Source organism: Hydractinia symbiolongicarpus, chromosome 7 (genome assembly GCF_029227915.1).
Source record: "Hydractinia symbiolongicarpus strain clone_291-10 chromosome 7, HSymV2.1, whole genome shotgun sequence".
Taxonomy (NCBI): domain Eukaryota; kingdom Metazoa; phylum Cnidaria; class Hydrozoa; order Anthoathecata; family Hydractiniidae; genus Hydractinia; species Hydractinia symbiolongicarpus.
In genome coordinates, this window is record NC_079881.1 from 3,811,198 (window position 1) to 3,835,247 (window position 24,050).

At 31.0% G+C, this 24,050-nt stretch overlaps 2 protein-coding genes across 9 annotated transcripts; one reads left to right on the forward strand and one right to left on the reverse strand.

The window, feature by feature from the left end:
* Positions 1-151: 151 nt before the first annotated feature.
* LOC130649573 (uncharacterized) lies at positions 152-16,157 on the reverse strand. 8 transcript variants are annotated; one of them, XM_057455870.1, is made up of 14 exons: positions 16,070-16,157; positions 12,840-12,947; positions 9,479-9,553; positions 8,686-8,748; positions 7,419-7,564; positions 6,902-6,965; positions 6,582-6,731; positions 6,349-6,481; positions 4,446-4,592; positions 4,197-4,315; positions 2,722-2,865; positions 2,044-2,103; positions 1,467-1,624; positions 953-1,166 (listed from the first exon to the last, which is right to left on the reverse strand). In XM_057455870.1, exons 2-14 carry the CDS (start codon positions 12,873-12,875, stop codon positions 1,037-1,039), a joined length of 1,425 nt encoding a protein of 474 aa, XP_057311853.1. In that variant the 5' UTR covers positions 12,876-12,947; positions 16,070-16,157; the 3' UTR covers positions 953-1,036. The 8 variants fall into 8 exon arrangements, 5 of the variants coding, with proteins under 5 accessions (XP_057311856.1, XP_057311854.1, XP_057311853.1 ...); XR_008983069.1 differs by lacking the exons at positions 953-1,166; positions 16,070-16,157 and adding an exon at positions 152-932 and having other exon boundaries at positions 1,537-1,624; positions 2,025-2,103; positions 12,840-13,017; XR_008983067.1 differs by lacking the exons at positions 953-1,166; positions 16,070-16,157 and adding an exon at positions 158-932 and having other exon boundaries at positions 2,025-2,103; positions 12,840-13,016.
* Positions 16,158-16,299: 142 nt separating this feature from the next.
* On the forward strand, positions 16,300-22,378 carry LOC130649577 (GPN-loop GTPase 1-like). The gene is made up of 7 exons (XM_057455878.1): positions 16,300-16,442; positions 16,582-16,721; positions 19,159-19,397; positions 19,719-19,938; positions 20,438-20,591; positions 21,143-21,232; positions 21,976-22,378. Exons 2-7 carry the CDS (start codon positions 16,590-16,592, stop codon positions 22,182-22,184), a joined length of 1,044 nt encoding a protein of 347 aa, XP_057311861.1. The 5' UTR covers positions 16,300-16,442; positions 16,582-16,589; the 3' UTR covers positions 22,185-22,378.
* Positions 22,379-24,050: the final 1,672 nt, after the last annotated feature.

The window sequence follows — 24,050 nt, forward strand, 5'->3', positions numbered from 1 at the left end:
CTAAAGTCCAGTTATGTTTCCTAGTAGATTAAATAAGGAACAATGATAAAAAAATTATTATAATGGTAAAAACCCTTAACAAGGCATAGTGCCAAAAAATGACTGAAAAAAACTTTTTATTAGGAAAAAATATTTCTTACAAAAAAACGTCCTAAATCTTTTTAATGGTACAAATAAATTGAAAACTTTGTTTTTTTATAAGTTTCTGCCTAAAAAAACAGCTTCAATGAAACAAAAGAAATATAAAATAATCTATTTTCAATTATCACCATATTAAATTACATTTAAAACAACATTAAAAACATCCTTATAAAACAACATAATAAAAACATCTTTATAAAACAACATTAAAAGACAAATTGTAAAAAGACAAATTCAATCCAATTTGTTTTTCTTTGCTAATGTAGCAAAACAGCAGGCAAAACCAAACCATATTATTCTATTTAAGGCTAAAAAAAGCGCATGAGAGTGACCAGTACGTAACAGTCTGGTGTTCCTTATAAACACCTGCTCTGTTTGGCAATCGGTAACCAGTGACAATTAACACAAGTATAACATTTCAGCATCCAGTCACGAATTGCACCACTATATGGCAGGTCAAAACATGTCACTTATTACTATATGGCAGACCATAGCATGGTATCACAACTTATCCGCCATTATGAAATTTTATAGCATTTTTACATCTTGTGATGCATTGTATGTTATTTGGTACACTAAATAACTGAATGAATCTTCCACCTTGTCACAGCATTATATCTTATGACGTCACGGCTCTTGTATCCCCTTACAACTATCCTCGTGTCACTTATATCATGTTATGTCAATCAACCAGCATTTCTTCCTCTGTATTTAAAATGTCCCTTGCAAGAACAGCTTGATGTCTCTCGGGTAGACGTTTCGGGAGGTTTTCATCCATATATGAAGTAATTCTGCAATAAAAATATAAAGCTTCAGTTGCTAAACTTTAAAACCTAGAAAAGTAATGAAAGTTTGACCCTTTTTAACTTAGAAGTTATAGAATTATATGACGTCATCATCTGGTCAAGTGATTTAAAAACCTATGCCTCTTTGGCAAGCAGTTACAAGGAAAAAAAAAATAATGGCTGGCTGGCTGGCTGGCTGGCTGGCTGGCTGGCTGGCTGGCTGGCTGGCTGGCTGGCTGACTGAAAGAGTTAAACAATAAAAGTACGTTGTATGGGACAGATCTGCATATTAATAAAGTTTCGAAAGCCCTTCATCAGTTTCAGACATGTAAATCTAGCAAAATATGTTGCATTAAAGCCCTAAATTTTAAAAACTTTTAAAAAAGGTTCATTGAAACAACCTGAATTTTAATAATAAAGGTAAAGACAAACAAACAAACAAAAAATGCAACAAATTTTGAGCAGTCCTACTTTGTAAAGTTGTTGAAAAGTCACCAAATTTTATGTAAAGATTACTTTAATAAGACATTTTAATTTTACCTATGTGTTAGAAACCTCTTTATTTCTGAAGCGTCATTTGGAACTGGTAATGGAACAATTGGTACATTACCACAACGCCTATACACTTCATAAAATCTTCCATTTTCTTTAAATTCTGATAACAATTTTCTAGCCGATGGTCGTGAAGAAGGGTTCATCTAGATTTTAGACATAATGGTGATAAATAAGCAGTATATCTCAGCAGGCATTTACTTCCACGTAAAAGCTTAAACCAAAAAAAAAATTTGGAAAAAATTTTCAGAAAACCATTTTTTATGTACAAAAATTGGATGTTTTTAGGCAAATATGCCATGGTAAATTTATGGTAAAACTAATAATCATTTCTATTTGCAAAAAGCAACTGAAGTCAAAAAAATTGATTTATATCCTCCTGTATTCCAAACTATTAATGTCCTGATCTGTTGACAACAAAATTCCAATTCGTATTGTCCATTTTCTTAAATAATCATAAAAAAATCCAATTCTACATAAAAAGAAGAAAAATTGGAAAAAATAGTACAGAAGATAAGAAAATAAATAAACACAAACGCATCTTACAGTTATATAAAGAGCTTACGTCTAAACACATTTGCACAAAACATGCAATCTGTTGATCTATCTTGTACAAACCAATGATCTAAAATATAAAAATGTAAAAAACACTTGCTTCTTGATGCAAAAAATAGCATCAAGGGAATTGATTTATGGATTCAACTAGACACTGAACAAAGTACACAAAACACTGAACAAAGTAATTTTAGGGATTTTTTAAAGAATTCTTTCATAAAATCCTAAACAATGTTGTATTTTAGTACAAAAGAGCAGCTTTTAACTTAAAAGAGAAATGCAGGATTTGGTCAATAAATAGATACATAATTGATTTTGTTGTTATCTTCACTGACAACAAAACTCAACCACTAAGCACAAAAATAAATAATTTTTCGTTAGTGAGGAAAAATTTATTCAAGAAAAATGTAAAAATATTTCAGGAAAAATTCTAAATGCATACCTAATTTTAAATTATGTTCAAACATGGTCCACAAAATAGCAAAGATTTGCAGAACTCATATAAGAGGAAACAACAAACAGAGCTGAAAGGACAACCTGAAATCTTGAAACATTATGTCATAATATTTGAGTCCTTGCATAATTGTAAATAAACATTGTAAAATAACTTTTTTTATGAAAGGTAAATCAGAGATTTGGTGGTACATAGCAGCATACATTATACAGAAACTTATGCCTTTGTACTTACGATTTTTTCACGCCTCCGTCCAATTTCTTCCAAATAATTAGAGCATCGTCTAATAGCCATATCACCAAGAAACATCTCTGCAATTGTCATACCAAGGGAAAATATATCTGCGACACAATTTACCGCAATGGGTTCTGCAACTACCTTAAAAAGATTAAAACAAAAAACAGCAATATAAAATAGTTTTGGAGAACAAGCAGTACTTCAAGAACAATTAAGAATTTTTTTTTATTTCTTAAATACATTAGAAATTTAAAGAACAATATTCATTTTTTACCTAAATAATCTATAAAACAAACAATAACAAAAAGTTTTTTAATAAAACCATTTACAGTGGGGTCTTACTACACAGCATTTATACTTGAAGGTGGGATTTTTAAACTGAACTTTAAAATAAAACGATTTAAGGTGATGGTATACCTTTTAAGCATGGTTTTTTAAATCGCAATTTTTTCAGCGATAGTTAATCAAAGTTTATACATCACCAAAAAGCACTTTTAAACACCTATCAAATGGTATAAAAATACTTTGAAACTTTTTAACTTGTGAAAAGTACAGAGACATTTTTGAAACACACCCTGCCTTCAAAAAAGTGACTTCAATTACAAAACTACTTTGGTCCAAATCTCATTCGGTGTTCTTTAGAATCGTAATAGATGTATGTAAAAGATTTTTTAATTATTTCACACAAAGTCCCCGTTTTTTTATTTATTTTACTTTTTCTAAAAATGCAATTTTTTAACTTAAACTTTCGTCTTTAAGATGTAATATCTAGAGAATTATCTAGAGATTATATAGAGAGAAGAATTTTTTAAAAATAAAATAAAAAATTGCTTTTAGATAAACAAGTTGCCTTCAGCACAATAGCACTCTCCCTTGTAGATCTTCTGTAGTTTTTTAAAAGAGAGTTCAAATGTAATATATGGTAATAGAAAAAAAAACATTACGAAAAAGTGTTTTAAAGATTTTTTAAAATATCACACCTTTCAAGCATACTCATAATGATGGTTATACTTCACACTTCCGAGGTGATGAATATTCAGAAAGTTGTCCTTTTAAATTTTATTATTCCTAAAGACATGACTGAGAATACCATAGAAATAGAACTTTCTATGTCGTTTAACATTTTTTCTCTGACTTGCAGAAACAGAACAGAATGGCATACATTTCTAGAACTGAAAGTGTTTTTTTCAGATAGTCATTCTTTTTGGAAAGGAAATAAAATTTATTTTTAAAAGTTATACCAAGAGGATGATAAAAACATTCACTCTTAACTCTTATTCAATTTAAGGTGTGAAAGACCGATCAGAAAAAAAAAAAGAAAAAAGTTTCACCATTCGAAAGATCGTCGTTTCTTTAGTATAAATGTCTAATGGAAAAAAATAACGATTTCTTGATACAATAAAGGTATACCGTCACCTTTAAAAACCATCGAAATACTATACCATAATTTCATTAATTAATTAATATAATACCTCTGGTGCAGCGTAACCATAAGTACAAGATATCGGATCAGTTGAATTAACAAATTTAAACCCATCAAAATCAATTAACTTCACTTGTTGCATGTTGTTAACAAGCACAATATTTTTAGCTGTGTTGTAAAAATGAAAAAAAATCAATTAGATTTGACAAGTTTAAAAATCACAGCAAAAAAATATTTACTACTTATATAAAAAACATAAAGCTAGGTAATTCGTAAAAAAATGATGCACTATATTTACCTTTTATGTCACCATGAATAATTTCATTTTTGTGCAATGTTTTCAAAGCTACTAATAGTTGTCTGATAAAAATAAAAGCAATTTCTATTGTCAAGTAGGAGCCATGTAAGTTGTTGTAAGCCATGATGTAGTCAAACAATGTACAATCTGAAAAAAAGAAGGTTGTGAATATGTATATGTATCATGGACCCAGCATCAAAATGTTGCGTTAAGATAGAAGTAACTTTTTGACTCTTCGTCTTGTACTAACATAAAGTACTGTGTTGATATATTATAGTGTTAAGTTGTAAGTGGTAAATAGACTGGTGGCTAATAATTAATATTGTTATTCCACAAGTATCTTTGTTTGGTGTAAATATACAGGATGTAAAGCTGAACATATTTATCACAAAATGCTTGTTTACCAATACCATTATATTGTTATGCCAAGTTCATAATACATTCAGAAGTCTTCCTAGGCATATTCTCAGAGAAAAAGCATTATAATAAAAATATCACCTAACTGTTAGCCAAAATATAAAAATAAAAACATAATATAAATATAAAATAAATATAAAAATGTTTGGGGGAACGAATTGTATTTGGCTACTTTCACTTTTTGATTGGTGAAGATAACAGACAAAGAAAATATTGCTGGCTAGGACGAAAGGTTCTTATACCGCACTGAATAATATGGCTAGCTAGCTGCCTTCTCAGGATCCTCCCTCAAATCCAGGTTTGTAGCCAAAACAATCAGCTATAACATGTTGTATCATAAACAGAACCAGCGAATAATATTAACAGGGTTACTATTTAAAATGGCGTATAAACATTATGCAGGTTTTAAATAAAAATTTCAAGTAAAATTTCTTTTTATTTATGCTTCAAAAGTGTATTATGTTTGGTGAATTTTTTAATTTCCAGTTTATTCCAGTGTTCTAATTGTTCAGGCATTAGCTTGGCAATGTTTTTTTTGACATTCACATGGGATGTAAGCAACCAAATGAATATAATTCACAACCATGTAGACTTTAATCCTGAAAACCATCATGACAAAATAGTGTTGTTGATATAAGACTTGGCAATTTTAAGTAGAATTTTTATCATCTCAACTATTACCACTTTGCAGACATTAAATTTTCAAATGGCATGACATTTTAGAAAAGAAATCATTTTCTCAACAACGATTCAAATATTATTTCTAAATTAAATACATAAATTTTTGTTTTACAGCAACACTTTAATCAAGTTTTTCTTTTTAAAATCAAAATATTCTTAAACTGTGCTATTTGATCTTTTAAAAGAAAATTGAATACTGTATTTTTTATAAAAAATCTGATTGAGAAAATGTTTGTTTTGTTTTTATTATTTGCTTCTCAAGTATCTCTGTTCACATCTGTGGTAGTTTCATAATAACAACATGAAAACCATTGTGATTTTGACACTCATCCTAAATAGAATCTGGATATCTTAAAATAAAAAATTTCAAAATATTGTGGTTCTGGAGATCTACATTTAACAGGTTATAGTAGGCAGGATCAACAAATTCCTGAACTGTTGAACAATAAAAATCTAATGAAAACAACATAGGAACAGATTTTATTTTCATTTCGGTTTATCATCAGAAAAGTTAACCTAATACCATTATGTTAACACACTGGTAGATCAAAAATCCACAAAAAGGACTAAACCAATACACTCCTCCTTAAATAAATGAAGGTGTAAATAATGTATCACACGTTAGTAATTTACGAAACTGCATCTGTCATGGGGCAGCCTTGTATCCCTGTGACCCTTTTAAGACCACAAAGATAAAAAAATTTACATTCATATTCACCGTATTATAAACAATTTAAATTAAATTTGTTATAAATCGTTAGTTTTAAGTTATAAAAGTTTTTATACTTAAAAAATTACAGCATACCTCCTTTCTCCATAAACAGCATGCTAAAATTATTATTACTTGAGTCTTCCAGTATTAACTGTGATGTGAGCAAGTGTGGGTGAGAGCCAAATATTGTTGCTATTTCTGTCTCTTTTTGACAGTTATACCTTGCCTAAATATTTAAATTCCAAATAAATAACAAATTCTTTTACCCACTTAAATAACTTAATAACTAAATAAATTAAACTGTGATGGAAAGAAAACATTTGTACCAATTTAACGGCAACAGCAGCTTCACCAAATTTCCCGAGCCACTGGTAATATACATCTCCATTAGTTCCCTTTCCAAGAGAACCTTGAAAGAAAATATGGTAGTCAGTACAAATGTTCACTTGCTCTTTCAAGTCAAACCAACACGAATCCTTTATTCAATGGAAAGAAAGAAACCACAAGATAATAACTCAATTGCACATTGTAGATATTGTATCAAACCTTTTATGGACATTAAATGGATTCATAGAAGAAAGGATTACTTTAATCTATACAATGCTCAATTCATCCTATTAAAATAATATTACTGGTGATGACATACTGAAAATCTGACAATGCCACAACACTCAGAACGTGTCCATTCAGAGTTTTCAGAATATATGTCTCTAGATAAAAAAAAAAACATTTTTAAAAATATAACACAGCCATCAGATTTAAGACAATAGTGCAAATGGCATTGTATGTGTTAACTATACCAAATGCATTGATATTAACAATAATATTGTTTTAAGCATGGCACATTGAACATATAAAAGTTGACAGTACAAAGGTAAAAATAATCTTATTACTCTATAACAGTGCGTGCTTTCATTTTTTTAAGGTTGTGCAATTTTGCCAAAGAGTGTAAGATCTTTCAAATAACACAATTTGCAACGAGCCCCATGGCCTGGTAACAAAGCTTATTGCAAAAAAATCATACCATTCAAATCTACTTAAGTACTGAAGTTCTGATTTTTAAGGTCTAGGTCCAAAATTATTTTAAAGAGTTGATTCCCGTGCTTCTTTAAATGAAAGGCCATATAATATAAAAAGATTGTATCCTTATCGCATGTAATTACCGAATTTCTTGGCAGTATAAGGTATTACAGTGTTCCTGCTCACACCCAAAGGCGTGTAATAGCAAAGCGCTCAGAACAACCTTTGTAGAAGGACTCCTCACATTTCTCCTAAAATTTTCCAAGTGCATTTCAATCAATTGGTTTAACTAAAAAAAAATATAAACCAAAAGTATTACTCATAATAACAAAACATGACACTCAAAACACTGCAAGGTATATCCAGTTGTCAAATTAATAGTAGGACATACTTTGTTAGACCACCACTAAAAAGTAATGGACATATTTGGCCTACCTCATTTTTCCCACACACAAAATAAAAATATTGCTTTTTAGAGTATGGAAAAATTCACAGATTTTACTGGTGAGAGAAATCATCATCATCATCATTTTCTGCTTAACGACCATTTTCCATGCTAGCATGGAGTGGACAGGGTATAATAATCCCATCTGATCTAGACTGTATTAGATCTAAACTCAACTTCCTACGTATCAAGCCTGTCCTTATAACCTCCTGCCAAGTCTTTCTCGGTCTGCCTCTGGGCTTTGCCCCAGGAACTATCAAGTCTCTACACTTTCTTTACTATTTTTAGCTCACAGACAGACAATGAGTATTATAATACAAACTAGTCGTAAGCCTGTGCAAATCCATGGGAATATGCCTGTTGCAGCAAAGTATATCTCATTTGTTATTTTTAGCTTTAAGATTTCATGCGTCGTTAGCAAAACCCGGTTTTGACGAACAGACAGACAATGGCTATTATAGAGATATGACATGTTTGGCTAGAATGTTTTTTTTGGAAATACACCTTCAATACAAACCAAATGCCGTGTTTTGTTACTTGTTTAAAGTGCTAATATTGATTATAGTGCTAAGTATCTGAAGTTAAATATTGCTGTATTTTGTTAAAACACCTTTGAAAAACTTTCACACAAGGCTCAAAAGTCAACTTATTTCATTAAAAAACCATCAAAAAGCTTTAGGTAAAAAAAACTACACTAATAAATTCTGCCAGCCATCATTGTGCAATAAAGGTTTTTCTATGAGGCTAGAAAAAATGTATAACGTATAATGTAGCACTTAAATACTACAGCTACAAGACTACAAATAAAAAAACACAATATTAGCTTTATCATAGATGTGTAATGGAACAATTAAATCGGTATAATATTATAGAATATGATAAAAAACAGAAGTGTCCTAAATAACAACACAAGCAATTTAAAATAATTATTTGCTTCACTTAAATCTGAAAAAACAAAACCTTACCTTTGGAGTGTCACAGGGAGGATTACACTGTAACAAACAGGTGGAAGCGTGATTCAAATGATTCTATAAAAGTGAAGATTTGTTTATTGCACTTGGAGGAGTTAAATAAAAGAAAATATAAAATAATAAAAGAATAATAATAGGTAATGATATTACGAAATTGACTAAATTTTGGTCTCAGGTGGTCCCTAGTTACCTATGCGGGAGATGATGTTATTTGGCTTTAAAGTTATAAGTGCATTATATTGGTTTGTTAATTTAAATTAAACTACTTTAATGTTATTGACATTGTAACGTTTAATTTGCTGATTAGTATTTGAGACATGCATTTTTTCTAAGAAAAATTTTTTTTGCCTCTAAACCTATCCTGGATGACGTTGTTAAACTACAGTATTATAAGGGAGTACAACAACATTGGTTGGTATATACAAGTAATTTTCTAGAACTATAGGCAAGAAAGATCAGGATGCTGCATTTTATGAAGCTGCCTTTTTCAATTTTTTCAATTTTATTAAAAAAGAAAAAAATGATTAAAATATCATGGCGTTTTGAACTGATTCTCATCAAAGGTAAATTACGTCATTCTTAATAAACAATTCGCTGTTTTTTAAATGGCAGTAATTGATTCAACATGAAATATTCACAGATCTGGCTTCATTTTAAATGCTAACTTTTGATAAAAAATATTTTAGGGTGCCTATATGGGTACTGTGTGCAGATGCCTTCACATACATTTTAAAAAAGGCGTGGTTATACAAATACACTAAAGAATAATGTCAAAAAAATTAAGTACCATAAAACCTGGTGGCACCAGTATATCTTTAGCAATCGCATTTTCTATCACTTTGTAAGTTTCTGTAATTCCTCTCTAAAAAAGAACAGTATAATACAGTACTGCTTGAATGCAACATGTAAGTAGGTTATAAAACTGTGCGTAACAACCTCATGTTTATACAAAGAACCTATGCATATCTTTTTTTTGCATATGAACCTATTTGCCTGTGAACCATTACAATAATACATAATGAAGCCTTTTGTTGTCTGTAACATGCAAGCTATAGTTTAAAAGCACTAACAATCGTGAAAGCTATTCACATTTATATATGTATATTTATAATTTTTTAAAGGAACAGACTTCATTTAACACCAACTACCTTTCATACTTCTTTATTACGATTAAAATAAGTAATTTTGACTGCTGTATTATTTAACAAAATACAGCAATTTTTAAGTTTGACAGAACGTTTCCTCATCATTTAACCTTCATAGGGTTGTTTTCTTGTTATTCTAGAGCTACATACAGTGATTTTAAAGCTACGATGGGGTCTTTTATCAATATTTTATACTGGAATAAGAAAATTTTTAATGGGTCATTTTCCCAATTTTTCAGAACAAAATGTAAAGATTTAAAAGCTTTGTTAGATGTGTTTCTTTTTATTTAAATACAACTATTCATGTGTGAAACAGGCAAAACTTAGCCTTGTTATACATTTTATATTATTTTTTTGTTAGACTAAGACGCTATAATTAATATAATAATAATAGGTTTTCGAAAGTTTACATAAGCTCAATAAAGTTTGTGTCTGAGACATAAACTCTATCGTTTTCACATACAAAAATAACTCAAGTACTTAACAATAGGTTAACAATGAAAACAAAAGATCTCACACCATCAACAGCTCGTGCAAAGTTATTAACTATCATGTAAGCGGTACTATAATTAAGATTTCGGATGGATCAGAAATCTTATTTAAACAAGCGGTCGTTTCCTTCTTCTTCTTCTTCTTCTCCTTCTCCTTCATTTTAACCAATTGCCGTAACGTCACGGTGTTAAGGTCCGACCTGACCCTGCGACCTGGCGCTACGCCTGCTGTGTGCGTATTTTGATATTCGTGATGGATAAAAAGTAAAGACTGAGTTATGAATTTAATCACAAATATTGTTACAGACTGTTACTTTAATATTAATTGATGAGCTATGCTAGATACTTCTTCAAATTTTCGTTTCCAGTTATGTTTTTAACGAGCTCTAGGGGTTAAGGTACGAGTTGTTTCTTTCGAGGGACCGAGTTCAAGGACGCCATATTTGTTATACTCGCCTTCTTTACCAAGCTGTGAATCAAAATTTATTTGAAGGAAGAGGAATATTTGGTTTGGTCAGTATAATTATTCAACTGCCTAAATTTCAGTTCTATCAACGTTTAAGATATTCTCTTCATTGTGTCTATGTTTTATGGCTATATGGATATGTGTCATTGTTCCTGTACTAATCCCTCAGCCCAGAGTATGTTTGAACTTTTAGCGGGAATGTTCTCTGAAAAATAAAAAAGGTTGGCCAAATGTTTTTGCTATAACAGGGGAGCAATGAGTTGTAAATTATGTTTTTATTTCAGCTAAAGTTGTGAAAAGTTATTTTTTTTAAAAAATATATTACACTGGAAATCACTACACCACAAGCAATGATATTTAATAAATGGATATGCTAAAATGTCTTCATTTCTTTCTTATGAGTGTTAAGTGTAGTGTACTGTACTGACATTTGTACTACATGAAACATTTTGCAAGTTCCAGACAATACCACAGGAGAACACCTATTTATTTCAAATAACGGAACAACATAGTAGAAGTTCTGTACAAAACAGCCTACTGGCAACCTTAGGTATAGGGAATAAAATTACACACGAACAAGAATCGGAAATCTTACTTTTTAAATTGTTTTTAAATTGTTTTTAAGGCGTGAGTATACGAAAAAAATGTTGTTTTTTTTTAAAAAAATTTTTTTCAGTGATTAGATAAAAAAAGATCTGCACTTTAAAATGGTGTAAAAATATTTTTAAAAAAATGTATTTAGGATAGATTATTATCCCCGAAAAAATTTTTTTTCATAAATCACTTTTTTGTTATGCGATAAAGATCAAATATTTGTTCACACGTAATCATCTTGGGTATTAATTTTTACTACTCAATTATGTTCAAGGTTAAAAATGATAGTCGACTCAAAGAGGAAAATGATTTTCGTATGTAGTTAAAAGATTCTTTTGAAGTTTTTCTCCTATTTCCCATAAGAATATTTTCTTTTTCTTTTTTGTCTTCCGAAGTTGAATATAATTTACTGTGAAAAACATGGCAAAACCAGTTTATAAGTTAACAGCGAATAAAAATGTCCTTTCGTCATAAAGCTTTTATATCATCAAAAAAAAGAAGAAAATCCAAAACAAAAATATTTGACTTGCCAGCTAAAAGAAGATTAAAGCAAAATGTTTCTACCACCGATCGCCAAGCTAGCACTAGTCGAAAAGATTTTTGTTTCTAAAGTTTGTTTTTGTTTTACCCATACTCAACTGTGTATAATTGCGAATGTGAGCGAACATGTGCAGCATAAACAGAAGATGTAAAAAAACCTGTTAACAAAATGGTCGTTACCATAGTGATCAATTATTATGCAGAAGTATAAGATTTCTCTGAGAAACTTAAAAGCTCTTTTTCACAGTGTTAAATTTTTAAGGGGTATCACTTACGTTTTAAATCTCTTTTACAAAACTATAAAGAATGTGGGGTGGAGAGCACACTTAGCGTGGAGAGGAATGTTTGATCTAAAAAAGCTTTTTTTTTTATTTCTTGAGAATGAGTAGAACACGTGTTATGATGAGTTTTCTGACAATTAGAGGTTAAAAATTGTGGAAAAAATTTTAATACTAAATAACTCCAAAAGTAAAAAACAATAAGAAAAAATTAAAAAAGCGTTTTTAGATCAATGTCTTGTGATCACAAAAAAGCAAATAGCAAACTTGAGAAATTAGTAGTTTTGTAAAAGAGATCGCATTTGTAGGAGAGGGGTCATTTTTTTTTTGTGTCTATTAAACCTTCAAATTTTATTTTTTCTTAATAATTTTTATAGCATTATATAGGTAATCATATAGGCTTTCTAAAAATATATACATTAATATATCAAAATAAAGTTTTGGTGAAATAAAAGCATTTTAAAATATCACACCTTTTTTGTATACTCATGCCTTAAATTGTCGAAACTTCTGCCCTAAACTATCAAAACTATCATGTTTTTGGTTTAACCAGTATAATAGGAATCAAAACATTTTGGAGTAGTTTCTTCCTTTAAAAAAAACAACAAAGAAAAATCAAAGTAAAAAAACTCACCCTTTCCTCCGAAAAATTTTCTACTGCATCAGCCATGTCCCCTGGAAATGGTGTCAATCATATCAAAATCATGCGATGCATGCGAATGAGATAAATATAGTGTTAGACCTAAAAAACAGAAAAGTATATAAATACAACAAAAAAACTTTTGGTATTGTATTAAAACAACTGTACCACTTTAAAATCTTGTTTTTACAAAAAATTGTTCTGTATCTATAAATTTAAACTACCATGCTTATTAAATATTTTTTTGTTTGTTGTGACCTACGCCCCAACAATCAACCCTAAACAAAAATGGTAGGAGTTGGTATGTTACTTTACTGAAACTAACTGATGGCAGCCCTTCGTGAAGAATGGTTGTCTTTTCAAAATTTTAGTTGAGAATTAAAAAAAGACCAGAGCACACACCTTGAATTATTGTCCTTAAAATACCCTTACTGCTTTTTCTGGTGTATAACCCGTGGATTATACTGTTGGTGCGGGTTATGTGGTATGGGTTATATGATAAGTTTTATTTTTTCTGTCATTTATGGTGAAATTTAAAGTTTTTACATTCAAGGAAGAAAATATTAACCCACAGGATAAAACGTTTTAAAATAAAATGTTTTTTTAGATCACCTTTTAAAAATTTAAGAACGAAAAGCAGCGATAGAAATGTTTTTTTAGATCGCATTTTATAAATTTAAGAACGAAAAGCGGCGATAGAAATTTTTTTTTAGATCGCATTTTAAAAGTTTAAAAACGAAAAGCGGCGATAAAAAGGTTTTTTAGATCACCTTTTAAAAATTTAAGAACGAAAAGCGGCGATAGAAATGTTTTTTTAGATCGCATTTTAAAAGTTTAAAAACGAAAAACGGTGATAGAAATGTTTTATTAGATCGCATTTTAAAAGTTTAAAAACGAAAAACCGCTAGAGAAAAGCTTTTTTCGATTGTGTTTTAAAAATTTTAGACTCTTTCTTCAGTATTAAAATTTAAAAAAAAAATGTTCTCACAATGAGTGCTTTGATCTTTCCAGAACGTCAAAAGTTATATTTTTAGATTTTTTCTTTCTTCGGTATTAAAATTTAATTTGTTTTCGAAATCTTATCGCAAAGGGAAAAGTCCCAAACGTAGGGTTTTTCCGTTTGCGTTGCTAAACGCTGCTTTTTATAAAAAGAACTTTTAAAAGTTTCACATGTTAAAAAATATGTTTTCGACGATAAAGAAATATATTACTAAAAGTTTTAAAAGTAGCATTGGTTTTTTTAAAAATATTTAGATCATTGGATTTGTTGTTTTTTAAAAGAGCTTGTGTTTTTTAAATATATCGAGATTAAAATCGTGTTACTATAATTAGTTTCGTTGTTAATGGCCTTCGCATTCAAACAATGTTTCTTGCTATGGTCTTGTTTTTAACACAAAGCAATTATTTTCGCGCAATTTGAAAGGAACACGCTATCCTATTGTATTTTTGAATGAAAGCAATTATTTTTGCGAGTTGAGCGTACACATACGCTTACATCTGGACCGTGCTGTAATTCAAATTCTTTTTTTTCGAACAAAAAAATATTTTAGATTCGCGCCAGTCTTAAAATTTTGGACTACACATTGCACTTGTTAGCTTATGTGGTGCTAATTTTCATTCATAACTATGGCTACATTCAGATGATGAATTTCTTAGCACGTACTAAGGAGAAAAACCTAGATCCAGATTTGTTTTCACAAGAAATTAATTGACTTTCTTAATAAACATAAAACAAACAAAGAAACGTGTTCTGCTGCTCGACAATTTAGGTTTAGGAATTTTTATGTGTAGGAATTTTTTTATGGATTTTGAGGATGCTGGGATGAATGATGTTTTGATGTTTTTATTATCAGGAAAAAAAGTAAGTGCAAATACCTTATGGTAATCCAGTAAACTAAATTCATCATTTTTCCCTTCTTGATATTTTTTATTTCTGGCAAAATGGCATTTTGATTCACAAATTGCGAATTGTGAACTGCTAATTCAAGCCTGTTTCATGTATATATCTTAAATTGCCTATGGCTGTAGCTGTCGAAACGTAGCCTAGAATAAACTTGCCTGTTCATGACATGACAATATTTATATTATTCAAAAAAGAATAGAGTTGGAGAACATTGGAAACATGGTGGAAATTGTTGTGGAATCATCTGATACCAAAAAAATAAAATTAAAATTGGATCATGTTTTTAAGAGTTCAAAACAATTCAAAAAGTTGAAAGGAAATTTTCCCATTTTTTACAAAGCCCATGGTATTTTTTTAAAATCATCACAACCCGTTGTGGCCATTTTAATGGCGTATATAGAAAGTATAGTGCAAACTTGGACCTTGTAAAGAAATGTGGATTGCGTAATGTAAAATTTTTGAACCTTGAGTGTAGAAAAGTAGACAAATATGTTGTTAAAATGTAAATATGTAATGAAAAGAAAGTTTGTATTATTACTGCAGTATTTTTGTTTAAATATCCTGTTTTATTTATTCTGAAAACTTGTATAAGAACAAGCGTTGGCAGTTAGGACAGGTGGCCCATCTTCAAAGGCCATACTTCTTTAAGAAAAGTTATTTAAAAAAAAGTGTTGATAGTTGAGACGGGTGGTTCATCCTGAAACGCCACATTTTTTTATTTTGGGACATGGGACCATCTTCAAATTCCATAAAAAATTTTTGAGAAAATTTTTTTAAAGAAAAAGTGTTGATAGTTGGGATGAGTGGCCTATCTTGATACGTCACATTTTTTTCAGTGTATCGGAAAAACGTTGACAGTTGGGATGGATAGCCCTTCTTCTATAACACCAGTTTTGTATGAAAATCTTATGTGTTGATAGTTAGGTTGTGTGTGTCCCAAATTTTAACGAGACATCCTATTTAAAAGTGGGACGGGTAAGCGTTGATAGTTTGCCGGAGTGGAAAAATGGGACAGAACAGTACCATGTGACATTTATATAAAAGGTGAATTATTAGGCTTTTCCAATAACAAATATTGGGATTTACGCAAACTCAAATACCTTTTTAATAATTTAACCTCTGGCATGGTGGCCACACAATTTGCTTCTTAAAATTACAGAATTTTTGAAGTTATTTTTATTTGGGTATTCGTAAAGAGGGCATAGTTGTCCTGATTTATTCATATAAAAAGGCTTGGGATAAAGCAGTTCTCGTTTTCTAAAGATTATATATGATATAGGGTTAAAAATAAGGAACAAAAAATTACAAACTATTTTCTAACCAGTACAGACCAGCCTTATGTTTTTCAACCTATAAACGTCCAACAACTTTGATCACGCGGACAAAAATGGAGCGAACGGAGTTTTGTGTTAAATACGAACGTTGTGCTAATTAATGCTATGTGTTTTTTACTCTGGCAAGTTGATGCAGTAGACTAAACAGGAAACTGTTTGACCTTTAATACAAGGACCCACGTTTTAGATGGTGTAACGTTTTTTATTTTCAATGTTTTACATAGAAAATGGTAAGCAATATTGCACACTTAATAAAAATTGCTGGGAGACTTAATAGCATACATGCACCAGAAGCGGAACTGTAGTAACAAAAGTTCCATCCACATGCGTTTCGTGTAAACAAACACGGGAAAAGAAAATGTAAGAGTGAAAAGCTTTTATACGTCTTTACTTTACTATTGTGTCGTTAAAAATATCATTTTCTCTCTTTTTAAAGAGCTTTTTTTGGACCTTACTAACACTGACACTAGCATTTGAAATATTTTTTTCTCTGTTGTAGGATATGATATGGCTGCAAAAAAAGATGATGAAAATGTTTGCGACCAGCTTCGAAACGTAACACTTTCAGCAGAGAAAAAAGAAACACCATGTATTTTGGTTTTAGGAATGGCGGGCTCAGGCAAAACTACATTTGTTCAGGTGACTATAGCTAGATAGCTTTATATACAGTATTATAGCTATATTGTTAACGCCTGATTAAACGATCCTGATATTAAACACTTCCAGAGATGCCAACCTTAATACAAATTTAAGACTTCTAGATTGGCGGAAAATACCTTCTCCAGGCTTATTTCTCAAAATCTTGCTGTCACAAATATGCATTTCATCCTTATATCAAAACACACTACAGGCACTGAGATCGAGTTGCTCTCTCTTCTTCAGCGTTCAAATGTGGTATTGTGAAAATAAGCCTCGCAATTTTTAATAAATTTGTGTTATTTTTCTCATAGTCTTATGTGACTATTGTTTTCTCAACGAAACAGCTACAACGTTCACAGAAGATTGAAATTTTCGAATTTTCTATATTTAACAGTTCTAATTCGAACACGTTTTGAAAAAAAACATTATTTTTATATGTATTTAATGATAATAGAAACCATGCTATCTCGGGTAGCGAAAAAGACGAAATATTAGTCGCAAAGCAACCAAGCAATAAAATATATTCCAGCATTTTGAATGACTTTGGACAAGTTTTTATTCTAAACTAATTTTCTAATCGTAACTGCGACCAAATATTATTCTGAATGCACATGAAACTGCTGGATGCAGGTGATTCTATCTATAACTTTTTAGTCGGGTGAGGATACTGTGATTGTGGATGTCACCCACTCGATGTGGGTGAGTTTACATATCTGCACTTCCCATTTGATAACATTGATAAAAACTCTGTCCAGTTTAAACATGGGGTAACTTGATTAAAAAAGCATAGTAAAATCCATTATCCATTTGTTCTTATATTTGTTTACTTCATCTCTTAACTTTTGATGTCTCTTTTTTTCCATGTACTCCTCTATCCATTGTTATACTTTTTCTTCATTACTCTCTATTGGCTTCACTCTTTTAATTGATCTTCATCTCTTCTATAGCATTCTCACACGTCCCTAATATGCTCCGAAACCTCTCTCCATATATATTCACACTTTCTTCCCTTCCCTTGGTTTTTTCTGATGTCATTTATTTCTAGTCTCATATTATTTTTGTAGCTGCACTTATCTTTATTTCTTTTAAATATTTTTGCTTTTTAATTAAACTTTATATCATTAAACTAAACTAAATTAAACTAAAACGTAACTTTATCTTGACTTTGTCGATCTTCATGCCTTCATTTAACTGCTTTGTGACCAATAACTGAATTTACTTCAAGGAGCTTTTTGGCATGGCTGTTAATGGTAAAATCTAATGTCATATTGTGTTTTTAACAGCTGTGCGAACATCCGTTGTAAATTGACCAGTGAAGATGTCAAAAATTAGCAAACCTCTGTTTCTAGATCATGCTTTTCTTTTTCCTTTATTTGGTCGATCAACTCTATTGCTTTGGAGAAATAGGTTGGATTTGTACTTAAACTGAATTCGTCAGGATTTCTAAAGCAAAACGTATACCAGTTATACTTTTTATATTCAGTGCCACCTTCTACAGTGACAAATTTTTAGCACTTTTCAACAAGTATGAAGTTGCCTGTAGGTACTACTTGAGAAGTGTCTGATCAATATTTAGGAGTATTGAGTGATGGGAAATTCCGATTTCCTTTTTCCACCATCAGATCCCACCACCAGAATTATACAATTTGATAATGATAATATAATACAATGTTTATAGACATTTACATTTCTCATGTCACAAGGTAAAGGATACGTTTTAAAAAGTCTTTTGAAAGTTGAAAAACTATTTTGTTTTTAAGCAATTTTATATAGACCTGCCAGCTGTTTTTAACTTCAATTTATCTAGAAACTTACTCACCAAGAAATATTCAGTAACCTGCACGCCCTCCACCCTGCAAATAAGACAAACTTTTTCTTATGTCCCTGTGTGATTTTTTACACAGTAGCATGTTTCACAGCAAAATCTCCGCAGCTCTATTTTTTTTTGGCAAGATTAAACTTTCGCGATATACGATAACAATTATTTCGTGAGTATAAACTTTTGCAACTTATAGAAATTGTGAAGTTAAATTTTGGCAATTTAGCCCAAAAATTGTAAATCAAGACGACATTATTTTAAAGTTTTAAAGTTAGTGTCACCAGCAAAATTGGAAATACTCTATAGACTCTCGCTTTACTAGGAAATATACTACATTTTGTTCTAAGAGACCATTTTCAAGAAGGTTATTGCTTCAGCTAATTTTTGTTGTAAATGAAGTCTTTGTTAATGTCACAGGAAATTACTCACACAACCAAAAGCTTCATTATCAATAAGTGATATGTATTTTATTTCCAGACAACAGAAAGAGCAATTTAGCTGATGGAGTACATTCTGAAGTAATTATGTCCCAAAATTTTAATAAATTGTGAAAATCGTGAGAATGAAAAAAAGATCAAAACCAGACAATATGTTCTATTAATTCCTTTTTCTACATAGAGGCTCACATCCTATCTTCATTCTAAGAAGCAACCACCATATGTAATTAACCTGGACCCTGCTGTTCATGAGGTACCTTACCCTGCTAACATTGACATACGTGACACAGTAAACTATAAAGAGGTGATGAAACAGTACAACTTGGGACCAAACGGAGGAATAATGACATCACTAAATCTGTTTGCAACCAAGTTCGATCAAGTGATAGATTTTGTAGAGAAAAAGAAAGAGGAATACGGGTCTGTCGATTTTTCTTTTTTTTCTGTAAACTCTTTTGAAAATAGTCTTTATAATTTGTCATAGAAGCAATGCATTTTTGGTAGTTATCCAGGATACCAATGCGAGTAAAACTTTTATTTTACATTAAATATTAACTTTTTATACAACGCTTTATTTTAAGTTTTTTTTTTTTGCAAAGTTGTGGTAATATAAATTGGCCAATTTTTTTTGTGTTAAAAGCTTTTTCCTTATAAGTTATATCATTTGCATTTATCCCTTAGTTTGACATCAGTGGTTTCTGTAGTTCCGAACCCAATGTAAGTAGTGTTATATTTTTTTAGCTGTATTTTGTTGGACACACCTGGACAAATTGAAGTGTTCACTTGGTCAGCGTCTGGTACAATAGTCACAGAATGTCTTGCCTCCACATTTCCTACAATTATCGTTTATGTGATTGATACAGCACGTTGTACGAATCCTGTGACATTCATGTCAAACATGCTGTACGCATGCAGCATAATGTACAAAACAAAATTGCCATTTATTGTTTTGTTAAATAAGGTACGTAGAGTTTTTAATTTATGTATGCTTTGTCTTCCTTACTTCATTGATAAAATTACTCGGTCCATTATTTAAACTTTGTTAACTAAAATCTAAAATACCTATGTTGGCTTTAAAAAAATTTTGAAGTGTGTATAACTGACGTTAGAAGATTCTTCTTAATATCAAGTAGAAGCTGACAGTTATTTAAACAGCTGCTTCTAAAGAAATTGTTTAAATAACTGTCGGCTGATAATTCTGAAAAAATGAAAGAGTAAATTTATTTAAAGCATAAAATAGGATTTTAGAGATACTGGTTAAGGTTGACAATCGTCCAGGGTAAGGCGTAAAGGGTTTGTGCTTTCGAAAAAACTGTATGATGTTGTTATATGTACACTTTGTTGTTTTGTTTGTTTGTTTGTTTGTTTGTTTGTTTGTTTGTTTGTTTGTTTGTTTGTTTGTTTGTTTGTTTGTTTGTTTGTTCCATTTGTTTTTATCCTTCTCATCTAATATACTTTAGGTGGACATTATAGATCATTCTTTTATCACTGACTGGATGACCGATTTCGAATCTTTTCAAGATGCGCTTGCTTCTGAAACATCTTTCATGTCTAACCTAACTCGTTCGATGAGTCTTGTACTGGACGAGTTTTATCAGCATTTAAAATGCGTCGGTGAGTATCTTATATGCTCGTTTAATCTCCCAGGGTGCTCGTTTGGTAACGAAAGTCTAAATATTTTGTTGATACTAACAAAGGAGAATGAGGTAAACAAATAGTCAACCAAACTTAAGAAAATGAAACTTTAAGAAGGATTTCAAAGCCATAGAAAGCCTATATGTTCTTAACTCGCTCTGAATTTTTGTCTGTGAAAGCCTTTCATTTTACTGTTCACAAAAAAACCCGTTGAAGTTATGTGTTACTCTCACCGTACAAACATTTGCTTGCGGTGTGTGAGTAAAAATTTGTTGAACAGGAAGAAAATTGAGTCAGGAATTCAAAAATTCAATAGACAGCGACATTTCTATCGACTAAGATTTCATTATTTGATCTTCTTTTCATAGAATATTTCTTTATATGCGGCTGATTTAAAGCACTGATTGTGTTTGTTTTTTCAATCCTCGATTCTCCCACAATTTCTGTTTGGAAAATTTAATAGTTGCAAACACCGTTTCTCTTGACGGGAAAGGTTACATCTTTTTTCAAGCTGAGTTTTTTTTTTCTAGGTGTGTCATCGATGACAGGGTTTGGAATGGACGATTTCATGAAGAGCATCGAGACCGCTGTACACGAATACAACACAGAGTTTAAACCAGGTAACAAGTGTTTTGAACACAGATAAACCTGTACGTAAAATATCTATGAAATCGTGCGCTATGTACAGGTGTATATAGTAGCTTTTTAAGAATTTGATTTTAATTCATTTAAAAGGGGTTTTCTCTTGGTGTATTTCACAGAATTTTTGCCGATGCATTTTTTGTAGTTAGCTACGCATTTTATTTTTGTTGCAAAAATGGAAAGCCTTTAAAAATGCTGACGTGCAATTTTTTCTTCAAAGTAGTTGGTAACTGTTCATTTTCTCTAAAATTTTGTCGACATACTTTCTTTAGTTCTTTTTTCTAAGTTCTAAACCATAAACACTTTAATTTTCCTAAGACGTCCTAGAATTGTAACAAGTTGTTGCTACCTGATATCATTATTTCTCGCCTTCTTTTTATCAGTTGAGCTCAGTTTCTTAAAAACTCGAACTCGAAAAAAAATTAAAAAAAGTGTTAACACTTTTAATGTTGCGAGAATTTCTTCAAAGGCTGCAAAATCTGCGAAATACAATCCCAGAAATTGATTCTCTTTATAAAATCAATTTACATTTCGTCGATATTGTCTAGTTTATCACCAAATTACACGCCATGCAGTTAAGTTGTTAAAATTACAGCCCGTCTAACTCCATGACAACGACGATTGTTCGCTAGGATAATAACCTAGTCACTGTAAAAGTTTATACGAACAATGATTTAAAAAAGAAGCTAGCAATAACATTTAGGGATATTAACTCTTTTAGAACTAGAGAGAAAGATAAAAGAAAAGAAAAAGAGTACGTCGAAGAAAACTAAAGGTGAAGACTCTTCGAAGTTATTCTCCAAGCCTGTGTTTAGCGTGCCTGTCGACCAGACTGACGCTTCTGGACGCGAAGACGAAAATTCGAACAACATCAACGAAGATATTGCGTTCGATAGGTTCGTAAATGAAGCCAAACCGCGGGAGGAATAAATAACGAATATGGTAGATTAGCTGCGAAAAATAATCCGAATAATCGTAACATCAGAGCATACCGGTTCGATTTGGAGACAACCAGTTGAGGCCATAGATCTCAAGAACGTTGAAGAAATGTAAAGTAACGAAAAAACATTATCTTTTGTAAAATGTTGATAAGCGGGTGAAGTAATAAACCGCAAAAACTCTCGCATTCGTACTTTTTATGCATTTGATAAGAATTCTATTAGTGATTCCTTTAATATGTACCACAACTCCGCGTAAATAAATCGCCTTGTCTGTCTACGAACGCATTTCTTACTAAAATTTCATGACATGCTGGAACAACTTTATTCCTTGATAACCCTCTACAATCTATTTCAAATGTGTATAAAAACAGTGTGAAAATAAAAGCGCGAGGAATAAAAAAGGCGGGGTTTTTTTTCGAATTTGGGTAAGAAGCAATGCTCTGTTTAATGAGGTGCCCTAAAAATGGCAAGTCGTACAAATTAGTTTCCCGATACGCAAAAAAAGTTACTCTGATTTAGTTTCCTAACAAAAATATGAAATGGATTTGTTACTGACGCTTAAAAACTGCTAAGTCCCAAACTTAAAAAGTAATAAAAACAAACATTAATCGATCTCAATATCATTGTCGCCTTCTTCATTCTCGTCTACGATTGTCTCTAAGTGAGCCGCATCAATCATTTTTTTCGGCATCTGGGATAAATGGATTATCTTCCGTCTCGTTTACCAGTTGCATTTGTTCATTGAGCATTGCAAGAGCAGTCTGACAGGGCTGATGCTCTTTAAAACAACATTAATCGATCATTTACGGTAATTTGTGATCACACGTGATAGAGAAATGTTGTTGACCCACCGTAGTTCCCAGGAATTTTGTTGTTTTTTGATACGATTTCCCCGCCTTCTCTCATTAAAAAGGCGAACAGGGTAATTGTAACCTTAAAAATGATACTGTAAAACACGATTTTATGAAACCAAAGAAGCACTATAGAAATATCGGCAAAAAACAAGTAACTCTCGAAACTCAACATGGGGGTAACACTTTAGGAACTCAAGCCTCTGACAATGTGGGCCTCTTATGAAAAAACACTTCCTCGAAAGTGATCATTTTGGAAGATAGAACTGTAAATACTGCTTCGGCTTTAGAATGCAAGAAAAGATTTTTTCTTTATTTCTTTTGATAGTTTGTTATTAGTACTGAGGATAAAATTTGTGTCTGCTGTCAATGACTTTTTTCGAATAAGTTCTGTTGTTGTTGTTTCGCCCAGTGATCTACGTAAGCTGTACAGACGCAGCAAAAGCTCGAGTTATTGACCTCCGAACTTGTTTCCTTATGAAGCAGATTTAAAATGTCTATGCTATTACGGTTCAGACAGTTTAAACTCACTAGCGTTCGCACTGTGAGCAACTTGCCCCTGCAAGCACTGCCAAAACTATACCATATATGTCCGTTATAGGCTGAATGAGTATTGTTTCTTCGAATCGCAAAAAAAAAAATATTAAAAAGCTTTCAAGCGTATTGTCATGCAGTTTTTATGTCTGTTAAAGAAAACATAGCATATCTTAGGTTACATCAGCGAACAACCTGAGATTTAGTTGTTTTTGGTTTCTAAAAAACGATTTACTCTAATTTTTTTTCTCACTTACCTGAAACTGCATATAATATATACGTGAATTTCAACTTCAGCAGTCTTTATTTTGTATCTTCTATATAAACCTTTTTTTCGCGAAATTTAATTCTCGCAAAATATTACGACGTGCCAATTTCGCGGAAATTAGTTCTCGCGAAAATTAAACTTTATTCTACTCCTATATTTTTTTAAAAATGCTATATTTGCAAAAAATTTATTGTCGCAAAAA